At 39.1% G+C, this 20,807-nt stretch overlaps 1 protein-coding gene across 2 annotated transcripts in view; it reads right to left on the bottom strand.

The window, feature by feature from the left end:
* The window catches only part of ppil2 (peptidylprolyl isomerase (cyclophilin)-like 2), a 210,992-nt gene that overhangs the window by 1,503 nt on the left and 188,682 nt on the right, over window positions 1–20,807 (bottom strand). For both annotated transcript variants that reach the window (XM_078421882.1, XM_078421881.1), the window contains exons 17-19: window positions 5,537–5,609; window positions 4,280–4,342; window positions 1,009–1,145 (exon numbers count right to left, since the gene is read on the bottom strand). In XM_078421882.1, coding sequence (XP_078278008.1) covers window positions 1,009–1,145; window positions 4,280–4,342; window positions 5,537–5,609 — 273 coding nt within the window. The remainder of the gene's footprint in view (window positions 1–1,008; window positions 1,146–4,279; window positions 4,343–5,536; window positions 5,610–20,807) is intronic.

Here is a 20,807-nt window from a genome sequence, read left to right as displayed (position 1 = left end):
GGATAGAGCTCTTAAGGATAGCGGAGTCAGGGGGTATGGGGAGAAAGCAGGAACGGGGTACTGATTGTGAATGATCAGCCATGATCACATTGAATAGCGGTGCCGGTTCGAAGGGCCAAATGGCCTACTCCTGCACCTATTAGTCTATTGTCTACAAAAGGTGGCAAACTGATAGATTCTTCAAGGGTCTAAAGAATGTGACCAAAATACACCCGGGTCGGGGTACCACAAGGACCAAATATCCAGGAGACCATTAGATTTATTTTGAAAAAGAGACAAAAGGTGCTGGATATGCTCAGCAGATCAGGCAGCATCCCTGGAAAACATGGATAGGTGACATTTTGGGTTGGTACTCTTCATTCAAGATTCAAGATTCAAGATTCAAGATAGCTTTATTTGTCATCCAATATTGGACGAAATTCAGTCACCCACAGTCCAACAATAAAAGCATTAAATAAGCATTAAAATTACACAACCCCAAAAAACTCCCAAAACACAGTCCAACAATAAAAGCATTAAATAGGCATTCAAATTACACAACCCCAAAACCCCCATACTATTTAGATTTATTTTCATTGATACTACCAGTTTACAATATTTCCAAGTCTCTGCTGTTCCAGCAGCCAAAGTAAGGTTATTGTAGAGGAATGTCAAAGATTGTATGCCATTAAAACGTACCCTCTTATCCTGTCTCATTTCCAAAGAACACTATGCATTAGAGTTTTAAAAAAACAAGTGATTGAAAAGGTAGGAGCACAGAATTCTGTCAAGAATCTGTGTTTTTAATTAATGTAGAAAAAGTAAGAAACTACTGAGATCACAGCATGTGTGGTGATCTCTAACCATCGAAAATACTGTCTCATCACCTGTATGACCCATGCTCTCCCTGAACCAAGATGCTATAAATCCAGGGCTTTTATTTACATCTTCCAAGAAATATTGATTCAATAATCTGACCGTTTTTCATGTGATTTGAAGATGGAAAATTAATAAAATAGAAAAACTTACCGAGCTCCCATGTTGATATATTTTCCAACTCCTTGTCGGTAGGTTTTTGGGGTAGTGCTGCTTTTAGGCTGAACTGGCTTTGCTTTGGCCTTTGCTTCCTCTTCCTCATTCCTATTTTTCTCCCTCTCTGCTGCGATCTGGCAACAAAGAAATATATGGTAAAGAAGCATTCATCCTCCGCCCCCGCCCCCCACCAAAAAGGCATATTTTCAACAGTAATAACCTATTGCATAGTACAATGCTTTCAATCTTCAATATTCTGCTGCACAGAACAAAACTCTTACTCTCTGATGCTTATTCGCACAGACAGACTGAGCGTTTGTCAGCACTGGGCCACTACTCGCTGGCGTTTAGAAGGTTGAGGGAGGACCTCATTGAAACTTACAGAATAATGAAAGGCATAGATTGAATGGATGTGGAAAGGATGTTTCCATTGGTGGGGGAGTCTACGACCAGAGGTCATAGCCTCAGAATTAAAGGGTGCTCTTTTAGAAAGGAGGTGAGGAGGAACTTTTTTAGTCAGACGGGTAGTTAATCTATGGAACTCATTGCCACAGAGGGCTGTGGAGGCCAAGTTCGTGGATATTTTTAAGGCAGAGATAAACATATTCTTGATTATAATGGGTGTCAAGAGTTATGGGGAGAAGGGAGGAAAATGGGATTAGGAGGCAGAGATCAGCCATGATTGACTTGCGGAGTGGACTCAATGGGCCGAATGGCCTAATTCTACTCCTATAACTTGTGAATTTGTGACACCTTTAATCTGACAACACAAGATGGTACACTCAACTGGCAACCATTCTTGCCATTACATGGTGACGTGGTTAGCTGCAGGTATCTTGGGCTGGAATCGATGGCCTTTAGTTGGGTTAATTTGAGTTGCCGATTGGATGGAAAAACAGAAAACTCTGGAAACACTTAGCAGGTCAGGTCATCATCATCCTCATCATCTGTGGAAATTGAAATGGCGTTTGACATTTCTTGGAGACCATCCTTCAGAATGGATGTTCTAATGATGGGGTCTTCAAAACAAAATATGAGTGTTTCACTATCCACAGAAGTAGAGTAATTCCAGAAGTTACCTTTTAGATTTCCAGCAACTGCTTATTTTTTTATTATTTTCAGTTGCTGACTGGATATGCTTGGGTTCAACATTCTGCCCCTGATACTTACAAAGTCACTTCTCAATTGAAGACAGTTGAGAAATTGACTTTGGGGTTGTTGGTCTTTTTGTGTAACTTCTATACAAGTCGTTAGTCATGTCTGACCAAATCAGAAAAGCTCAATAGACAAAACAGACATTCATTTTGATTGATTAAAACATAAAGTGCTGGAGTAACTCAGCCAGACAGGCAGCATCTTTGGAGGATATCCATAATTTGCTCCAACACTATGTTTTACTTAAGATCTCAGCATCTGTAGTTCTTTGTGTTTTCATTTTAATTGATGCAGTTTAAAATTGATGATTACATTATAAAGCTTTTGGAAAATATTTCCCTTGATTTATAAACATGCAATGAAACAGCACACATTGAAAGTTATCACTGAATCACGTCTGTGAGAGGCAACAATGCGAAACAAAATTAAGATGCTTTTTATCTTACTAGGAACAAAGACTATAAGATTCTTTTTCAGGTAACAGGTCCCGACAGATCACTGAGGGAAATGTCATGAAGCAAAAACATAAACACGAAAGCAGGCTAGTCGGCTTCTTGAGCCTGCTCTGTTATTCAATAAGATTGTAGCTGATCCAATCTTGGCCTCAAACTCATTTTCACGCCTCCTCCCCAATGTCCCTCCATTCTATTGTAATTCAAAAGTCTAACTATCACTGCCTCGAATATATTGTGATTCTGCCATCCCAGGAAACGCTGTTAACCCTTTGTCTATTCCATCCAAGGCAAGAACATTCTTCCTTAGAAAAAGGCCAAAACCACACATATAATTCCAGATGGGATCCTCCAAGACTTGTATAGCTGTAGCAAGACATTCACTACTATCTCTACCTCTAAGAGGTCCCAATAGGATTGTTGAAGGCGGACAAACTCCACCCCACACAAGTCCACGGGGAGAAAGTGACTTCTGCATTTGAGGTCAAGATTGAACCTGGGCTGCTGGAGCTCTGACAACACCTCTACTAGCTATATAAAAAAAGATACAAAGTACTGGTGTAACTCAGTGGGTCAGGCAGCATCAGGAGAACATGGATAGGTGACATTTCAGCTTGGGACCCTTCCATGTTCGTCAGGGATGCTGCCTGACCCGCTGAGTTACTCCAGCACTCTGTGTTAATGTCTGTAAACCAGCATTTGCCAGTGTTTTGTTTCTCCATTGATACAGGTTATTTATGTTCTTCATTGTGGAAATAGAACCAAACAATGTACTCTTCTGCCATATCTTTGTTCTCAAGTATAATTACCTATATTTCTAACTGTAGAGAATCTTTTTTTTTTCACTAACCTTTTCTCTTTACAGTTTGTAGAAGCTTTTACATCAGTTTAATGTTCCTGAAAGCTTATGCCCCATTATAATTTCTCCTGTCTTTGTTTCAATGGTTTACGTTCATTAACCTTTTATTCTACATACATTCTTTCAATCCACTTTTATATTTCTTGGGGTTTAATCTCATCTTCTGTTTTCTCCCTCTTTATCTTGGTCATCTTTGACTGATTTTTAATAACTTGCTTTTTCTTGGGTTTATTATCCCTGTGATAATATTGTCAGTTTTCTTCAATCTAGTACAATCCTTAATGTTGTTAATGTTGTCAGGAAATTATATTCATTGAAAATTAAGAACCATTTCTATAAAATATACCATTGCTTAATTGTCATAATATCTGAACTAATTTTCAAGCCCACTTCAACCTATTTACCTATTATTGACTTTGTTTGAATTTAGGAGACTGCTCAAATGTAATGTGCAGTTCAATAGTAGTATGATCCCCCAGAAGATCATTTATTATGTGCAGTCTGACAGACTAATTAATTTTGCTTCAGTTCATAACATTTGATTTAAAATAACCACTTCTCCAAATGGCTCCTTGACAAACAGATCCTATTAAAGTTTCAACCAAACAGATAAAAGTCAATATTGCACTAGGGATGATACAACTCACAGGATTTAATTTCTTATTAACAATGGGATAATGTGCTCTCTGGTATTGCATTCTTACAGGGTTATGTGCAAGGAAAGACACAACGTACTGGAGTAAATCAGCAGTCAGGTGCAAGATGTCTGATCACGTGATTCCATTTCTTTCCCTGTACTCACCAGAAGATCTGCTTCTTCAAAGGGATCCACAAACACTGCTGTGTTCTCAATTCTGATCTCTTCCTGTGAACAGATGAAAAGGATACTGTTAATATGAACACTAAATAAATTATGTTGCAATTTGACACAGAGCCTGGAAAAGTTAATATGCACATGATACATAAACATACATTAAATTCTTTGCACTAAATTATCAGTGACTATTAATTCAAATGCTGGCTTATACTGTAGTTAACTATAAATGGTTATTATTTTAAAATAGGAATTAAAATCTTTCACTGGTGAGTAATGTTCTATGTGGCAGAGAGAGATGGTCTTGTAAATTTAACGTTGGATCATTGCACTTTAGTTTGCAGCCAGGCTTTCCCTCAGAAAGTACATATCAATATCAGTGGATATGTTGACTTGCTCTATGCTAATTACAAATATATTTTTGAGAATTATCAAATAAAATGTACTTTGTTTCAGCTGGTGCTTAAATGAATAGGGTAGATGCTTTAGTATGGTTTCTGCTGGCTTGGTATCAAAGAAAGGGACCATTTAGGAATGAGGTGTGAAAAAAACCACACAAGCTTAAATCTTTAGAATTCCTTATTCCACAGGGAGATGGATACCCTGTCATTGAAAAAAATCAGGGATGAGATTGATAGATTTTTGGAACCAACAGTTATGGGCTAGGACAGGAGTTCGGAGGAACTAATGAAAGGACAGTTAAGGATGGTTAAAAATGCATTACTATACACATTTTCTTTCATGTTCTGAAGTGACTGGAATCCCAATAGATTAAATTAAAACCTCTGGGAATTCAGACAATCATAATAAGAATGTTCAATCTTCACATTTCACATACTTATGAAACTCAAGGAACGTTCTGCTGCAGATCGGACGGAAGTGAACGCCAACAAAAAATTCCGGACAGATGCCATTTTTTTTTCCATTTATGTGAAATGGCTGGAGATGTTTGAGACTTCAAAGTTGCTTTAGAAATGCAAAATGTTGCTGTTGTTGTTGGCACCCAGATCATGGGAATTACGGCTCTTCTGAACAAGTTACAATTTGAAGATTAATCCAAAAATAAGGAGGAAAATTTCCCAATCCCTCAATACTATCCACAAAGTCAAACCCAGGAATTCACTCGAGCATCAGCTCCAAAAACTGGAAGACAACTGTTACATCTCCAGGTGTTCATCATCCGATAGAAAAGGAAAAAACTGGGATAGACTCTCAAAAGCTGTGCTGTGATCAGAATACCAGTACCTGTGGCAAGTCAGTCTTTACATCACTCTCCACATTTTCCATGGCTGTCAATGTCTCAAAACCACCAACAACTCTGAAATTCAAATGTAAAAAAAACAAACAAATTAACAAGCTTTGTGTTTGCAGGTATTTGGAAAAAAAAAATCCTGCAAGAAAGTATAAGCGTTTCCTGATAATTTATAGAATATATATAATATGAAAGTCTTTGACTGTTCTAAAACAAAATGATATCATTTTGAAAGCATTAATTTGCAAATTGACATAAAATCTATTGATCAAATGGATACTGGCTATCAAATATCTGCAATATATGATCAGGACCCTAATAGGTCAGTGCCTCAAAAGAACACAATGGATAGAACTCCTCATAATCAGCAGCCTACATAAATGCCATCACTGCCTCAGGGTAATGGGCCAGAACAGACTATTCACATTTTAGTGGTCAGTTATAAATGATCAATAAAATTGTACCATTTCCTAACAGAGACTCATGATCTGTCTGCTGTTATTCGTCCTCCTCCCCTGTACACTTATCTTCCATCCCCGCCCCAGATTTCCCTTTTATTCCCTCTATTTTCCCTTCCCCTGATCCCTTCCACCCATATCTGTCTTTCCATTTCACTCCTCTACTTCTTTCTTTTATCTTCTTTTCACCTCCAGCCTTTGTCCCATCTATCAATCACCCCATCCACCTATCACTTGCCAGGCTTTGCCCCCCCACCTATCCATCTTTTCTAGCTTTCTCCTAACTATTCCATCACTCTGAAGAAGGGTTCCAATCTGAAACGTTGTCTGTCCATTTCTGTCACAAATACTGCCTCTCCAGCTGATTTCCTCTTGCAGATTTTTGCTCCAGATTCCAGCATCTGCAGTCCATTTATCTCCTCTTTATTATTATACTTTGGGATAATGCTAGATTTTGTAAACATTTGCTATTAGTTAGAACTAATGTGTTCAGAAAATAATCTTTACTCTTTGATTTTGTTAGGAACAGTAGCACACAAAAGTCAAAATGTGACTCCAGACCTCCAAATATGTTTGAATTTTATTAACCCACAGATTGATTAGTAGGACTAAATGTTACAATCCCTAAGGTTTGCACTACAATTGACTGGTGTTGTTCTTGGGGGTGACCACTAGGTAATGTTGCTACCATTCAGACACATCTTCAGTTGTGTACCTCAACGTCACTGGGTGTTTCGGCCTTTTATCACAAGACACCCTCAGTCGAGGCAGGCCCACCGCAGGGTGATCAGACCTGGATGTGTGTCTTATGGTTAGCCTCTAGATGGTCACGTGGCAGCCCAGACAGCATCTTTTCTTTTCAGCCACAGCCAGTGACTGCTTCGTTCGGCGGCATTTGCAAGTTCCACATAATAATTGGTAAGCCAGACAGTTGTAATGAACGTATAAGAAGAATAAAATCAACGTAAGCAACAGATTTGATTCAATAATGATGCACTCAGTCGTTGGCCCTCAAAATATGCTTACAAACATCTAGGATCATGTCTAAATTGAGAGATCTAATAAAAGATACGTCAAAAAATAATTTGTCATAGAGATTCAGAAAATAATAATTCTCACCCAATGCCCTACATTCCTCTATCAGGATCCCCTGTCCCACCAGAACCACTAATCATGAGTGTATACGGGATTATTCAACACATACTCAGGATTTCATGAAGGCACAAGACAACTGGCCAAACCCAAGCAAGATAACCTCTGGCAGAGACCAACCAGTATCCATTCCCTCAGATGATGAATTAGTACTCCTAAACGTTGAACATTATTTGAATGAAACAGCGAGGATATCAAGAGGACAGAATAAAACTAAATGGGAGAATTGTCATTCAAATGTCCATTGCTTGACTTGGTTTAGATAGGACCATCATTCAGCAAGCTGAACAAGTCCTGAAAATTATACCATCCATATGTGGCTTGTTGCAAGTGGTGAGTGAACGAACTTGAGGGAGAAAGCTAAAGAAAAAAGAAAAAAGGCTGGAAATGCTCAGCAGGTCAGACCACATCCATGGGAAGAGAAACAGAGTGAACATTTAAGGTTGAAAACGCTTTGACAGAATTCTGATAGAGTTCCAACATTTCAAACCAAGACATCCACAAAGTATGATGGGGCATGAACCATCTACGACCTCACGGCTGGAGACTCCTTCACAAGATTATTCCCGATCTGCTGAGCACTTGTGCTCCTGTTCCAGACTAATCTCTAAACACACTGCCTCTATACAGCTCCAATAATGACATCTACTCAACAAAATTGCTCAGTATGTCCTGTCCTCAAGAAATGGAAAAGACCACATTCCAACCTTAAAACAAACATGTACAAATGGGATGAATACCAGGTGTAAGAATAAGAATAACAAATCATACAGGTAGCATTGGATTGAATGGGGCTAAGAGAGCTACAGTTCAATAATTCAAAAGGAATTAAGTGGAAAAGTCTCCACTGACTGGATCCATATCAAGCATAAAGTAATGTGGTTGTTGCAGCTTATTCATATCAACTCCAGGTTATTGCTGCAGGAATTCTGCATGGCAGTTTCACTGCCCATCCACCTTCAACTGCTTCAACAGTGTTCCCTATCATCAACATTATGAGGGTCATCATTGATCTCAAATATGATCCAATCAACTACATAAATACAAAAGCTGGTTAGAAGTTGGACATGCTCTGGCAAGATACTCACGTCCTGACTCTCTAAAGCTTCTGTCAAATTTGTGAAATACTCTTCACTTGCCTGGTTGTGTGTCCCTCCAATAACAGTCAAGAACATTATCACAGTTCAGCATAAAGAGGCTCTTTGAATGACACACCATCTACTCCACCAAAGGCACGTAATTTATACAGTTTGAACAAAATACACTCTGACATTCTGCTAAGCAAGTCCCAGTCTGTGACCTCTGCCAGCATGAAAAACAAAGGCAACATGTGAATGGGGTCACTAGCATTTGCAATTTCCCATCCAAGTTACACACTCTGCTACTGCAAAAATATATTGCCATTCCATCCTCGCTACTACATTTAAACTCTGGAAATTAGCAGTCACCCTTGCACAACATTTTAAAAATAATTATGTTAGGAAATAATAAATTCCAATATTTAGCAAAACTATTTTATCAATGATATCACTTCAAGGTAGTTCTGTTGCTTATTCTTTCCCCATAAGGCAGGAAGCTTGCTTTGCTTTGTAAATAGTCAATGTGCTTTGAAAATGCTTGGTGTGAATTAAAGATGAAGGACTGAAATAAATAAAAGATGCATCAGCTGTTCAACCGTTCCAACAATTCTACAGCTGTCCCGGATTTTAGCTTCAGAATCTCATGAGTGCAAACGGCTTGTGAACAGTCAAGTCTGTAAGTGCATGATCCAAGATGTTGGGAATCTTTGAGAAGCAAATCCTTTGATCACTACCCTGATGTTCAGCTTTCCCAATACAATAATCCATTCTGTAAAGGAAAATAGCTGTATCCCTTTCCCCTGCATGGTTTGAGCTATCCACCTGCTCTATTAATGATGAGCCCCACGAATTGACACCTCCTGTCAATGGACTGATTAGTAGCCCCTTAGATCCAAATATCAGGAGAAACAAGGAACTGCAGATGCTGGTTCACAAAAAAACACCCATAGCACTGGACTAACTCATCAGTTCAGGCTGCATCTCAAGAGAACATGAATGGGTGATGCTTCAGGTGACCCTTCTTCAGACCAAACATCAGATGGTGAATACAATTGTTGATGATATCTCGCTTACAATTAATGTTGTCTACCGCAGACAAATTTGACCTTCTCCCATCCCCCCTCTCACCCGTTACTATCCATCCATCTGTCCAAATGTATATTGCTCATGTTGCATTTGTTTATTCCTGCCATCTGCTCTGGCAGTTCCCATATACCCAACATCTGCGGAAAATCTTTCTCCTCAGGTCCCCTTTGAATCTTTTCCCTCTCATATTAAACATATGCCCTCTTGTTTTAGGCACCCTACCCTGGGAAAAGGACAGTGACTATCTATGCTCCTCATAATTTTCTAACCTATGTAAGCTTACTCCTCAGCCTCCTTCACTCTAGCATAAAAAGTCCTAGATTATCCAATCTCTCCTTATAACTCAATCCCTCCAGAACAAACAGCATTTCAGAGTATTTTATGCAGTCTCTTTTGCTTAACCACATCCTTCCTATGGTATGACAATCAGAAATGTACATTATATTTCAAGTGTGGCCTAATCAACGATTTGTACAACTGTAACATGCCATCCCAACTGCTATACTCAGTGCCGTGGCCAATAAAGATAAGCATATCATTCTCTGCCCTATCTATGCCTCCCATAAGATTATATACTTTTTTTTAGAGATACAGCGCGGAACTAGGCTCTTTCGGCCCACCTCAGGCTTTCCTGAGAAAACAATCCGTCTGCCCTGTAGCAAGTTGTCATGCAAAAAACAATTTAAAGTCTCAAAATCACATTGCATTTTACCAATAACTTATCATGACATGCCAAGACAAACCTAATTTGACATGAAATGTTCATTCCTGTTACCTCTAAGCTGCAATTTTAAAGTGCAAGGTACAGGAGTGAAGTGTGTCCAGGACCTGCCTCAACATGTGCAACAAACAATCTGCTGGAGGAACTCAGCGGATCAGGCAGTATCTATGGGGGAGAAGGATTTTGTTGATGCTTTGGGTCAGGATGTCTTGACTCGAAACAATGGAAAAATTAGTCCCGAGGCAGGGTTTTGACTCAAATGTGTAAAATTTATTTCTCCTCACAGATGCTGCTTGACACGTTGTGTTCCTCAAGCAGATAGTTTGTTGCTTGATATTCCAGCATCGTAATCTCTTGGGTGTGCCTCAATGTGTTCTAACATTTACCATCTTTGGATTACATTTGATTCATATGCTCAGTTTCTCTTTCTGTTACTCAACAGCAATGACCACAAGAATGGCATGCAAATATTGTACAACTGACTACCCCATTTATAATACTTTCAATGACAACAAAATTACTTTGAGAAGCCTAAAAAAAAATAGTTTCTAAAATACCAGAGGGCTGATTGGTTAGAACATAAATTGCTTTAAACAAATGATCACAAATAATAGTGAAATACAACACCTCACAGCAGAGCAGATGGGTGTTCCTATGGATCTGACTGACATTGAGCCCTTGAGCCCTTGAACATCACCACTGAAAACAAATTAATGGGTTATTTGTTTATTAATCACTGGCTGCAAAATGCTTTGGGGTATTGCAAGGTTATGAAAGGCACTAAGGCCATTTTTACTTTAAATGGCTGGTAAAGCAAGATATATAGTTTATTACAGCTGCACATAGCAATTTGCTCTTTGTGCATTGTTAGGCCCTTGATTTAGTCCTGCAACTAGCTTCCTGTTCTCTCGTTACTCTCACCTACCGGTTCTCTCACTTTAATATTCCTACAAAATGTTAAAATGTATGGATTTTCCTCCTGAGTGCAAGGTATGAGACACTCCGTGAAGATCTAACACTGCAAATTCTGGAAATCTAAAATGAAAACAGTTAATGCTGGAAATACTCAACAGGCCAGGCTGCATCAAGGGGAAAAGAAACAGAGCTAATGTTTAAAGGTGAAGACCCTTTGCCAGAACTATCTGCTTGTTTAGTGCAACAGCCTGGATTTGATCTTCACAAATGGAAGCAAACGACTGAACATAAACACTTATGATGCCTAAACAGAAAAAAATGACGTAAATGAAGCAGAGGAAGGTACAGTATAAGGGCATGGTGGGCTTATTTTGGATGCTCCAGAAAAGAAAGCACAACTGTTGATTTTTCATCTGTCAGTGCAGTGAACTTGTGCTTCTGGAAAAATAAAGCTGCCCCCGTCAGTGATGTTAATATATTAGTTCTGTCACAATCTTATTCTTATTCCAATGTTCACACAAATTCACTTTACACAAGCAGGAACATGCCAGTAATCGGGATAGGAACGTGATAGTTTCCAATGCTAATCTCAAAGACTATTTTTGTGGCTGGTTGGAAATGTCGGCACAGGCTCGGTGGCTGAATGACTTCCTTCTATCCGTTAATCCACACACATCTAAAAGAAAGCAATTTCAGAGTGCACAAGCTGATAGGTGTTTTGAATCTAAAACTGCAGCTGTCATGCAAAAGATTCTTCTTGAATTTGTTGTGTTTCGTCTCACTGTAAATCTAGAGTAGGTAAAAGAGCTACCAGGCTGATATAGACAAATACTGACGTAGTTCGTCAGTACACAGGGTAAGAGGGTTAGAAGATTGATCTGATATAGCAAGCCCTGTGTTGAATGAAAAAGTGTCAGTGAACCTGAAGGTCACTTAATTTTGATGGACCTCACACGAGAGACACCCTGCTCTCACTGAGGTTGAATACTGAATCATTTTCAGTTGTTAAATTACTTTGCCAATAGCATGCATATATAACAGGGCTTAATGTGGAATATTTTGAAGAAAAGGCTTGATCACAGCATTATTTAAATGGATATCCAGATATGTCCAGGAGGTAGATTTATTTACATTTTGTAGTATAGTAGATTTGTAGTTATTAATCTAAGGCACTCAAAGATAAACAACTTGCACTTAAATAATAAGGCCGAGATTTAAAATCTTATCCATAAACTAGTAAACCCCTGAAGGTGACAGACTGGTCAACACATCACACAGTGCAATCTTTGGTCACCTAAGTATAGTATTGTTTATCCAAGAAGATTATATAGCTTTTTTATTACCTGGTCAGAGCCATCAATCCCTATGGATAACTGAAAACAAGCCTCTCAGCAATTATGTTGAAGAACTGACAGCTGAAATATATAGTCGACGTGAGACGAAATTCAGGGTTCTTAATAGACTACACCTTAATAATTCAAGCAGAACTTAGTTTAGTTTAGTTTAGAGATACAGACTGGAAACAGGCCCTTCAGTCCACCGAGTCTGCCCAGACCAGCGATTACCCCGAACTAGCACCATCCTACACACTAGGGACAATTTACAATTTTTACCAAAGCCAATTAACCTACTAACATCTACGTCTTTGGAGTGTTCGAGGGAAGCAAAGCACCCGGGGAAAACCCACACAGTCACACGGAGAACGTACAAACTCCGTACACACAGCACACATAGTCAGGATTGAACCCGGACTCTGGCGCTGTAAGGCAGCAACTCTACCGCTGCGTCACCATGCCACCCACGGTGTTAGCTGTTAACTGAAACTTCACAAAAGGCAAGACATTTGAACTGTGTCCTCTCACCATGCAATTACTAGCATAAATTGGGAATTAAAGATAAAAATAGGTGGTACAGGGATGGTTGGGTCATTTGCAAAGGTTGCTCTTTCATTAAACTGAGGTCTTGTTTATCCTTTCAAATGGACACTTTCTTCCTCCTGGCACTATTTTACAGAGGTGCAAAGGAAACCTTACACTGATACTACCTGGACGTCACTTTTATCTGTCATTTCGTAAGTCCTGGCGTTGAGGTGAATCTGTTTAAGTCCAGGACTTACTTATTGGGGCACAGCTGGTGATTCCTTTTGGATTCACAAACATTTGACCAAGTTCTTTTTTCTCAAGGGACATCAATGATACAGATGAACTGGGTCCATCACACCACTGTTCACAGGACCTTACTGTGCATGAATTGGGTGTCACATTAGCTACAATAGTGATTACATTTCAGAAATAGTTCATTATCTGTGAAGCACCTGGGGACTGTCTATGGTTGCCAAAGATGCTATAAAAATGCAAGCTTTTATTTTATCAGATTGAGTTCTCTTGGCATAAAACCGAAGAGTAGGTGCCAGCCATTTGAAATTGTATCTCCAGAGTAGAATAGAACATCCAGTCACACAATAACATTGTGATCTAGCTTTAGAAATGTCCTTTTAGTTCTTTATGTTTTATCACTTGTGTCTTCTTAAAACAATGGAGTACACACAAATAATCGTTCTTTCTGTTGATGATACTGAAGCAATCCAGCGTCATCTATATAGATCACATTTCTATAAATGCCACACTTAAGTAACATGCTTAGGAAAGTTTAAATGTTAAAAGAACAACGATATATTAACTTTTCTAACATAAAGATTCCCTGAGCCACTGTCTCACCAAAAAGATAAACAACTCCTCTGAGCACGCTGGCTTCTGTTGGTTCAAGACCCTGACAGAATAGCTCTGTTGCAAGCAGCAAGAGGAAAAGAGAGAGAAGGCGGGGGAAACAGTGCTGAGCGAGATGTGATGCACATTCAAGTTCAAGTTTATTGCCATCTTTTTACAAGCTGTCATCCTGTTTATTATTCACAGAAAAAAAGTATGATGGCATACTTTCTCAGAAAAAAATGCACCACAATAATAAAAGCACTGCAACACACCACACACAATAAAACACCGACTCAGATCAAATGCACTGGGCCATATGGAATCAGAACAACATTTTGCACCTACTCTTTTACATTCTACCACAGAATATATTTTCTTCTTTAGTTGCTTCTCTTTTTCCTCCCTACATCCCACATAAATCTGGGCATGATTATCAATTATCTGTCATCCTGGTTAAACAGAACATTTCAGAACAATAAAATCTGTAGATTCCTTAATTAACTTTTCATAAAAGGTTCCCAATTTACATAGAAACATAGAAAAAGTGGTGGAGTACGCCATTCAGCCCTTCGAGCCAGCACCGCCATTCAATATGTTCATGGCTGATCATCTAAAATCAGTACCCTGTTCCTGGTTATTCCCCATATTCCTTGATTCCTTTAGCCCGAAGAGCTAAATCTAACTCCATCTTGAAAACATCAAGTGAATTGGCCTCCACTGCCTTCTGTGGCAGAGAATTCCACAGATTCACAACTCTCTGCATATAAACGTTTTTCCACATCTCAGTCCTAAATGGTCTACCCCTTATTCTTAAATTGTGACCCCTGGTTCTGGACTCCCCCAACATCAGGAACATTTTACCTGCATCTAGCCTGTCCAATCCTTTAAGAATTTTATATGTTTCTATAAAATCTCCTCTCATCCTTCTAAATTCCAGTGTATATTGGCCCATTCTACCCATTCTTTCATCATATGTCAGTCCTGCCATCCTGGGAATTAACCCAGTGAACCTACGCTGCACTCCCTCAATAGCAATAATGTCTTTCCTCAAATTTGGAGACCAAAATCGCATACAATACTCCAGGTGCGGTCTCACCAGAGCCCTGTTCAACTGCAGAAGGATTTTCTTGCTCTGAAACTCAAATCCTCTCGTAATGAAGGCCAACATACCATTAGCTTTCATATGCCTTCTGTACCTGCATCAGTTACTTTCAGTGACTGATGTACACGCACACCCATGTCTCGTTGCACCTTCCCTTTTCCTAATCTGACACCATTCAGGTAATAATCTGCCTTCCTGTTCTTGCCACCAAAGTAGATAACCTCACATTTATCCACATTATACTGCATCTGCCATGGATCTTCCTACTCACCCAACCACTCCAAGTCACCCTGCAGCCTCATACCATCCTCCTCACAGCTCACACTGCCACCCAGTTTTGTGTCAGCCACAAACTTGGAGATGTCACATTTAATTCCGTTGTCTAAATCGTTAATATATATTGTCTCAGCACCGAGCCTTGCGGCACCCCACTAGTCACTGCTGGGCCAGATGTTTTTGTGTTGGGCAGCATAGTGATACAAATCTAATTGGTTTCATGTTTGTTTCATGTATTGTACCAAATTAACTCCCACCAGGAATGGCTACAATTGCCTTGGAAATTGTGGAAAAGATTTTTAAGACCCTTGTATATTAACCATTAATCTCTGTTGTAAGATACAAGTTGAATAATCTGTCATCACAGGTTCTACTAGCTTCCAATTTACCACAAACATAGTTAAATAGAATGCTTCAAGAAAGTAAAATGCAGTCTGAAATACTATCATTAACTCTTCATGGAAATAGTCCTGTCACTCTCCTGACTCTGGTGTCTTTATATCGTGTTGAGCAAAGACACAGATCAAGAGGATTGACGTTTACTGATGTCTTAACAGTAAAGCCCAGCAAGGAATCATTGGAGAGTTGGCAGGGGAAAAACATTTCAAACTCTACCTAATTCAATGGGACCCTCCCTCACAAGCAACAATGTAATTTCCTATCCAATTCCATCTTACCAATTGTCTAAATTCCAATCAGGAGATTTATTTTGCTTTCTCTTACCACGGCCACTGTTATCGCAGTAGCAGGGAACTTCTGTTATTACATCCACAGATGGCATATTTACTGTAAGTCAAGCCAAGGCATCATTTTGAGTGTCTTCCTGCTCCCTTCTCCTATTTAACCAGGCTGCTCACCGGCCTCTCGTGACTGGAGCTCATTAACAATGGGGAATAGCTGGTGAGATAAGGATCAGTGGGACACCAAGCCACCTGGATATTTCAAAAGCTTCACAACCATGATTTCGTTCTGATTCGCGCCAGCAGACAGCCATCTGTACTGGTGTGCTATTATGTCGTCTGGTTCGTTTCTGAGAAGTGATTTACTTAAGTGCTCATTTCCTTTAGTAACCAAGGAGATGGGATTCTGCTGATAATCAAAAAATATCAGTGGTTTGATGAAACATTGGGAACAGTAATGAGACGTAAAGGAGTACATAATCCCTCCACTGACCCACCACAGGCAGAATTTACCATCAGTCCCGGTAATGTTTCTGTTGACAGATGAGTGTCTGATTCGCAACTCCAACTGTCACCCCATGGATTAATGCATTGGCAATAGAGTGTTCACAATTTTACACATTCTTTAAAAGGTTCAGCATCAGTACTGATGCGACATCCTGCACAACTGCTGAAACCTGACCCTAACAATCCTCTTCCTAATCAATGTGAAAAATGACATTATAACTAATGTTCAATAATGTAAGGTCCTGCATATGCTGCCATATTTTCCCACATCGGAAGGTACTGAAGGTTCTACACTTGATGCCACACCTCACGGACATTCTTCACGGTTAAACTTGAAGCAAACTGGGAACAGGATCATGGCAAATCAAACTGCTCGGGCTGCAGAAAAAGCTTAAAGTAAATAGTTGAGGGAAAAGATTCTGTTGAAGGGCAATTTAGAAAATAAAATTAGTGGAAGGCAGCAAAATGGGTGCTGATAATCAGACAGGCAAACATAAAAATAAATTTCCAGTCAGAGTCAAGGGTGGGGGGGGGGGGGGGGGGAGAGGATGGAATGGTAAAATGGACAAAATTAAAAGCTGTTTATCTGAATTCACATAGCATTCATAATAAGATTGGCAAGTTAACAGCACAAACAGAAATAAATGGGCAATATCTAATAGATTATTATCTATTATGGTTAAAACTAACAAACATTAATAATGACTATTTTCCCAGAGATAGGTAAACAGAAAAGCCGAAAATGCTGGAAATACTCAGCAGGCCAGGCTGCATCTGCGGGAAGAGAATCAGAGTTAATACTGGTCAAGAATCCTTCACCAGAACTGTGAAGGTGACCTGAAACATTAACTCTGTTTCTCTTCCCACAGATGCGGCCGAAATAGGTGGGATAATCCTGATACTAAAGAATGGGATAAAGGTAGTAGAGGGGAAGGTTATTAGGTAAAAAACAAGTAGTAGAATAAATAAAACTAAGAGACAGCAAGAGATAGAAACTATCTCGTTACATATAGGCACCTAATCAGTAATGAAAATGTGAGGAAGGTATAAATCAGGAAATAAAGAGTTGCGCTGAACAAGGGTTCTGCAACATTCATGGAGCACCTTAATCTTCAATGTGGGCCGAGCAAACCAAAGAATAGTACTAGAGTTGAGGATGAATTTGTGGAGCGTATACATAATAAATTTCCAGATCAGTATACAGAAGAACAAGTTATTATGGATCTTGTATTAATAACAAAGATTTAATAGATGAAATTAAAGGGCCCTTTAGGGAACATAATCACAATAAGATGGAATTTTATATAAAAGATTTAGTTCAATCTGATACAAGGGTCCTACATTTGAACAAATGAAACTATGAGGATGGGAAGTGTGAGTTGGCTACAATAGATTGGGTAATTACATTAGAAAGTATGACAGTACATAAGTAATGGCGAACATTTAAAGCATTAATACATAATTTACAAGTTATATATATCAACAAGACGAAAAATCTAAAGGGAGATGTGGCCCAGCTGTAACCTTGGAGAGAAGCTTTAAAATATTAGAACAAAGGAGCAAACATAATATTGCCTAACACGGCAGTAGACCTAGGAAGTGGGAAAATTTCAAAATTCAGCACAGAGGCTCACATTGTTGATCAAGAGAAGGGAAGTAGAATGCAAGAGCAGAATGGAAAGTGCCAGAGGAACTCAGTAGGTCAGGCAGCATTTGTGGAAGGACTGGGTGGATGACATTTTGGGTTGGGACCCTTCTTCAAACTCAATTTGGAGCAGACTAAGAGAGCTAATTACTGATTAGCTAAGAGCGTTTTCTTATTAGTTAATATCTCTATTAGTATTATAGGCAGAGAACAAAGTAGGACTTGATCCGGGATACTTTGTAACTTTGTCAGCGCCCTTTACGTGGCGACTATTTGCACATCTTGGGTATGTATGCAAAGAATTTCACTGTGACTTGTCACATGTGACAATAAAGTATTCAATTCAATTCAATAGTAAGGGAAATGCCGCAATGTATTTTTTATGCATTGATAGTGCACTGAGAAAATAATGATAGTACAGAGTCAACATCGACTTTTGAAATCATATTTGACAAACCGGTTTGAATTTTAATTGAGGTTCAAGAGTGTCAAGGGTGTTTTATTGTCATATGCCCCAGATAGAACAATGAAATTCTTAATAACCAATAATAGTGCAATAACAACAATAACAGTCTATGCAGTTCAGAGCTTATTGGAGGTTGCAGTGTTTAATGGCCTAATGGCTGTAGGGAGGAAGCTGTTCGTGAACCTGGACGTTACGGTTTTCAGGCTCCTGTACTTTCCTCCCGATGGCAGGGGTGAAATTAGTGTGCGGCCAGGGTGGTGTGGGTACCTGATGATGCTGGCTGCCTTTTTGAGGTAGCGACTCCGGGAAATCCCTTCGACGATGGGGAGGTCAGAGCCCATGATGGACTGGGCAATGTTCACTGTAGAAGTTCCAGAGAATCCTCTCTGACATACCGAATCTCCGTGATATTCTCAGGAAGTAGAGGCGTTGATGTGGTTTCTTTAAAATTGCAGCTTCCAGTGCTGGGTCCAGGAAAGGCCTTCAGAAATATGCACTCCCAGGAATTTGAAGCTTTTGACTCTCTCCACCATCATCCCGCTGATACAGACAGGTTTATAGTTCCTCATAGTTCCTCTTCCAAAGTTCACAATCAATTCCTTGGTCTTACTGACATTGAGAGCCAGGTTGTTATGCTGGCACCATTTGATCTCAGCTAACTGAAGCTTTCAGCTAACTGAGTATATACGGGTAAATCTGTTGATTTGATGTATTTGTTCTTTGGAAAGGCCTTCACTGAGATGTCACTCAGGAAATGTTTTAACAAAATTAGAAAGTACTGTATTGGTTATAATAAACTAACGGGGACTAAGGGTTGGTTCATGAAGAGAAAGCAGAGGACGAATAAGCAGGTCATGTTCAAGTTGAAAGGCTGTGACCAGCGATGTGTCCCGGGGATGACGGCAGGCTGTAGTCATGCACAATCTCTATCAATTATTGGATTAGGGAAATCAAGCGAAATATATCCCTGATAGTCAGCTGGGTAGCAGCATGGGCTGCAAGGAAGATGAAGAGATGCCTTGGAATTTAAGTTTATAATGTGGAAATGAGTGAGGTCATCCATTTTGGCAGTAAGAATTGAAAGAGCATATTTTTTGAAGTTGTAAGATTTAAAAGTGTTTGGTATTTGGATGCCCTTATACACTAATCTGTGTACATTAGCTTGTAGGTAGAGCAGGTAATTTGGAAGTGAAACAAAATGTCGGATTTTATTGCAAAATAATTTGAATACAAGAGTGGAGTCATCTTGCTCTAATTTTATAAAATCCTCGTGAGCCCATATTTGGAATATGTCTATTCTTCCTGTACTTGTGATAGATTAAGGTCCACCAAACTTTTTTTTTGGATGAAAAGAAATTATGTAGACTAGGTCTGTAATCTCTTGAGATAAGAAGAATGAGAGGTGACCTCGTTAAAACATACAAAATTGTTTCATAGCTGGACAGATGGATGTTGAGCTGCTATTTTTTGTGGCTGAGGCGTCTAGAAACAGGAGTCAAGGTCTTAAAGTTAGTGATTAGTAATTCAGGATGAATATGAGAGGAACCTTCACCCAGAATTTGGAGAATCCTTCGAATTTCCAATCTAAGGCCGCTGTGAATCAGTATACTCAAGACAAAGATTAAAAAATTTTTAGATATTAAGGGAATCTAGTGTCAGTGCAGGAAAGTTACAGAATGGTAAACAGCTACAAGGTGTTGACTCTAGTTTCTATTCCGTATGTTCCTAAACCCAGAGACATTCTTATTCAACCACTGGTAGGGTCGCAGTGAACTCAAAAATGTAGACACAAGGAACTGCTAATGCTGGATACAAAAAAAAGTGCTGGAGTACTCAGTGGGTCAGGTAGCCTGTGTGGACTTTGTAAGAAACATACTCAAATCCGTACATTTGATAGATAGTTTGATCTCTCAAATCCACACAAACGATGGCACATCATTACCTCACAGAGGAACTGATTAAGTCTATTTGGAAAATGTATATTCCTTAACCACCATCTTTATCTATTTGGTTATCTATCTTTACCATAGAACTTGTTTGTGCTTCTTGCTTTGATTGCACGCTTTCTATGCTACAACAATAATTACAATTAAAAATTGATCCAATGTACTTTGAGATCTCTTGAGATTGAGAAAAGTACCTTTTTTACTGTGATCTGCTAAATCAGCAGGAATGGAATCTTGCAACTATTGATTGGTATGGCTCAATTATATTTTGCCATGAGCAACTGAGCTACTGATGAATCTCTTAATTGTACCTCCAAGCAATCTAAAATCTTCTTGTGTGCCTTTTGAATTTTTAATTTTTCCAGTGGTGAGATCCTCAACTTTTTGAGAATCCGATCAAAGCTGGTTAATACATTGGTCCTTGCAATTATCCTTCTGCACTTCCGTTAATCCACTTAAATTAATCCCCTTTTGAAGATAACATATCCAAAATTAATTACATTTTAGTCTTAAAAACATGGTT

The sequence above is a fragment of the Rhinoraja longicauda genome, chromosome 25 (assembly GCF_053455715.1).
Source record: "Rhinoraja longicauda isolate Sanriku21f chromosome 25, sRhiLon1.1, whole genome shotgun sequence".
NCBI classification, from domain to species: domain Eukaryota; kingdom Metazoa; phylum Chordata; class Chondrichthyes; order Rajiformes; family Arhynchobatidae; genus Rhinoraja; species Rhinoraja longicauda.
This window is presented reverse-complemented; position numbering and strand designations above follow the sequence as displayed.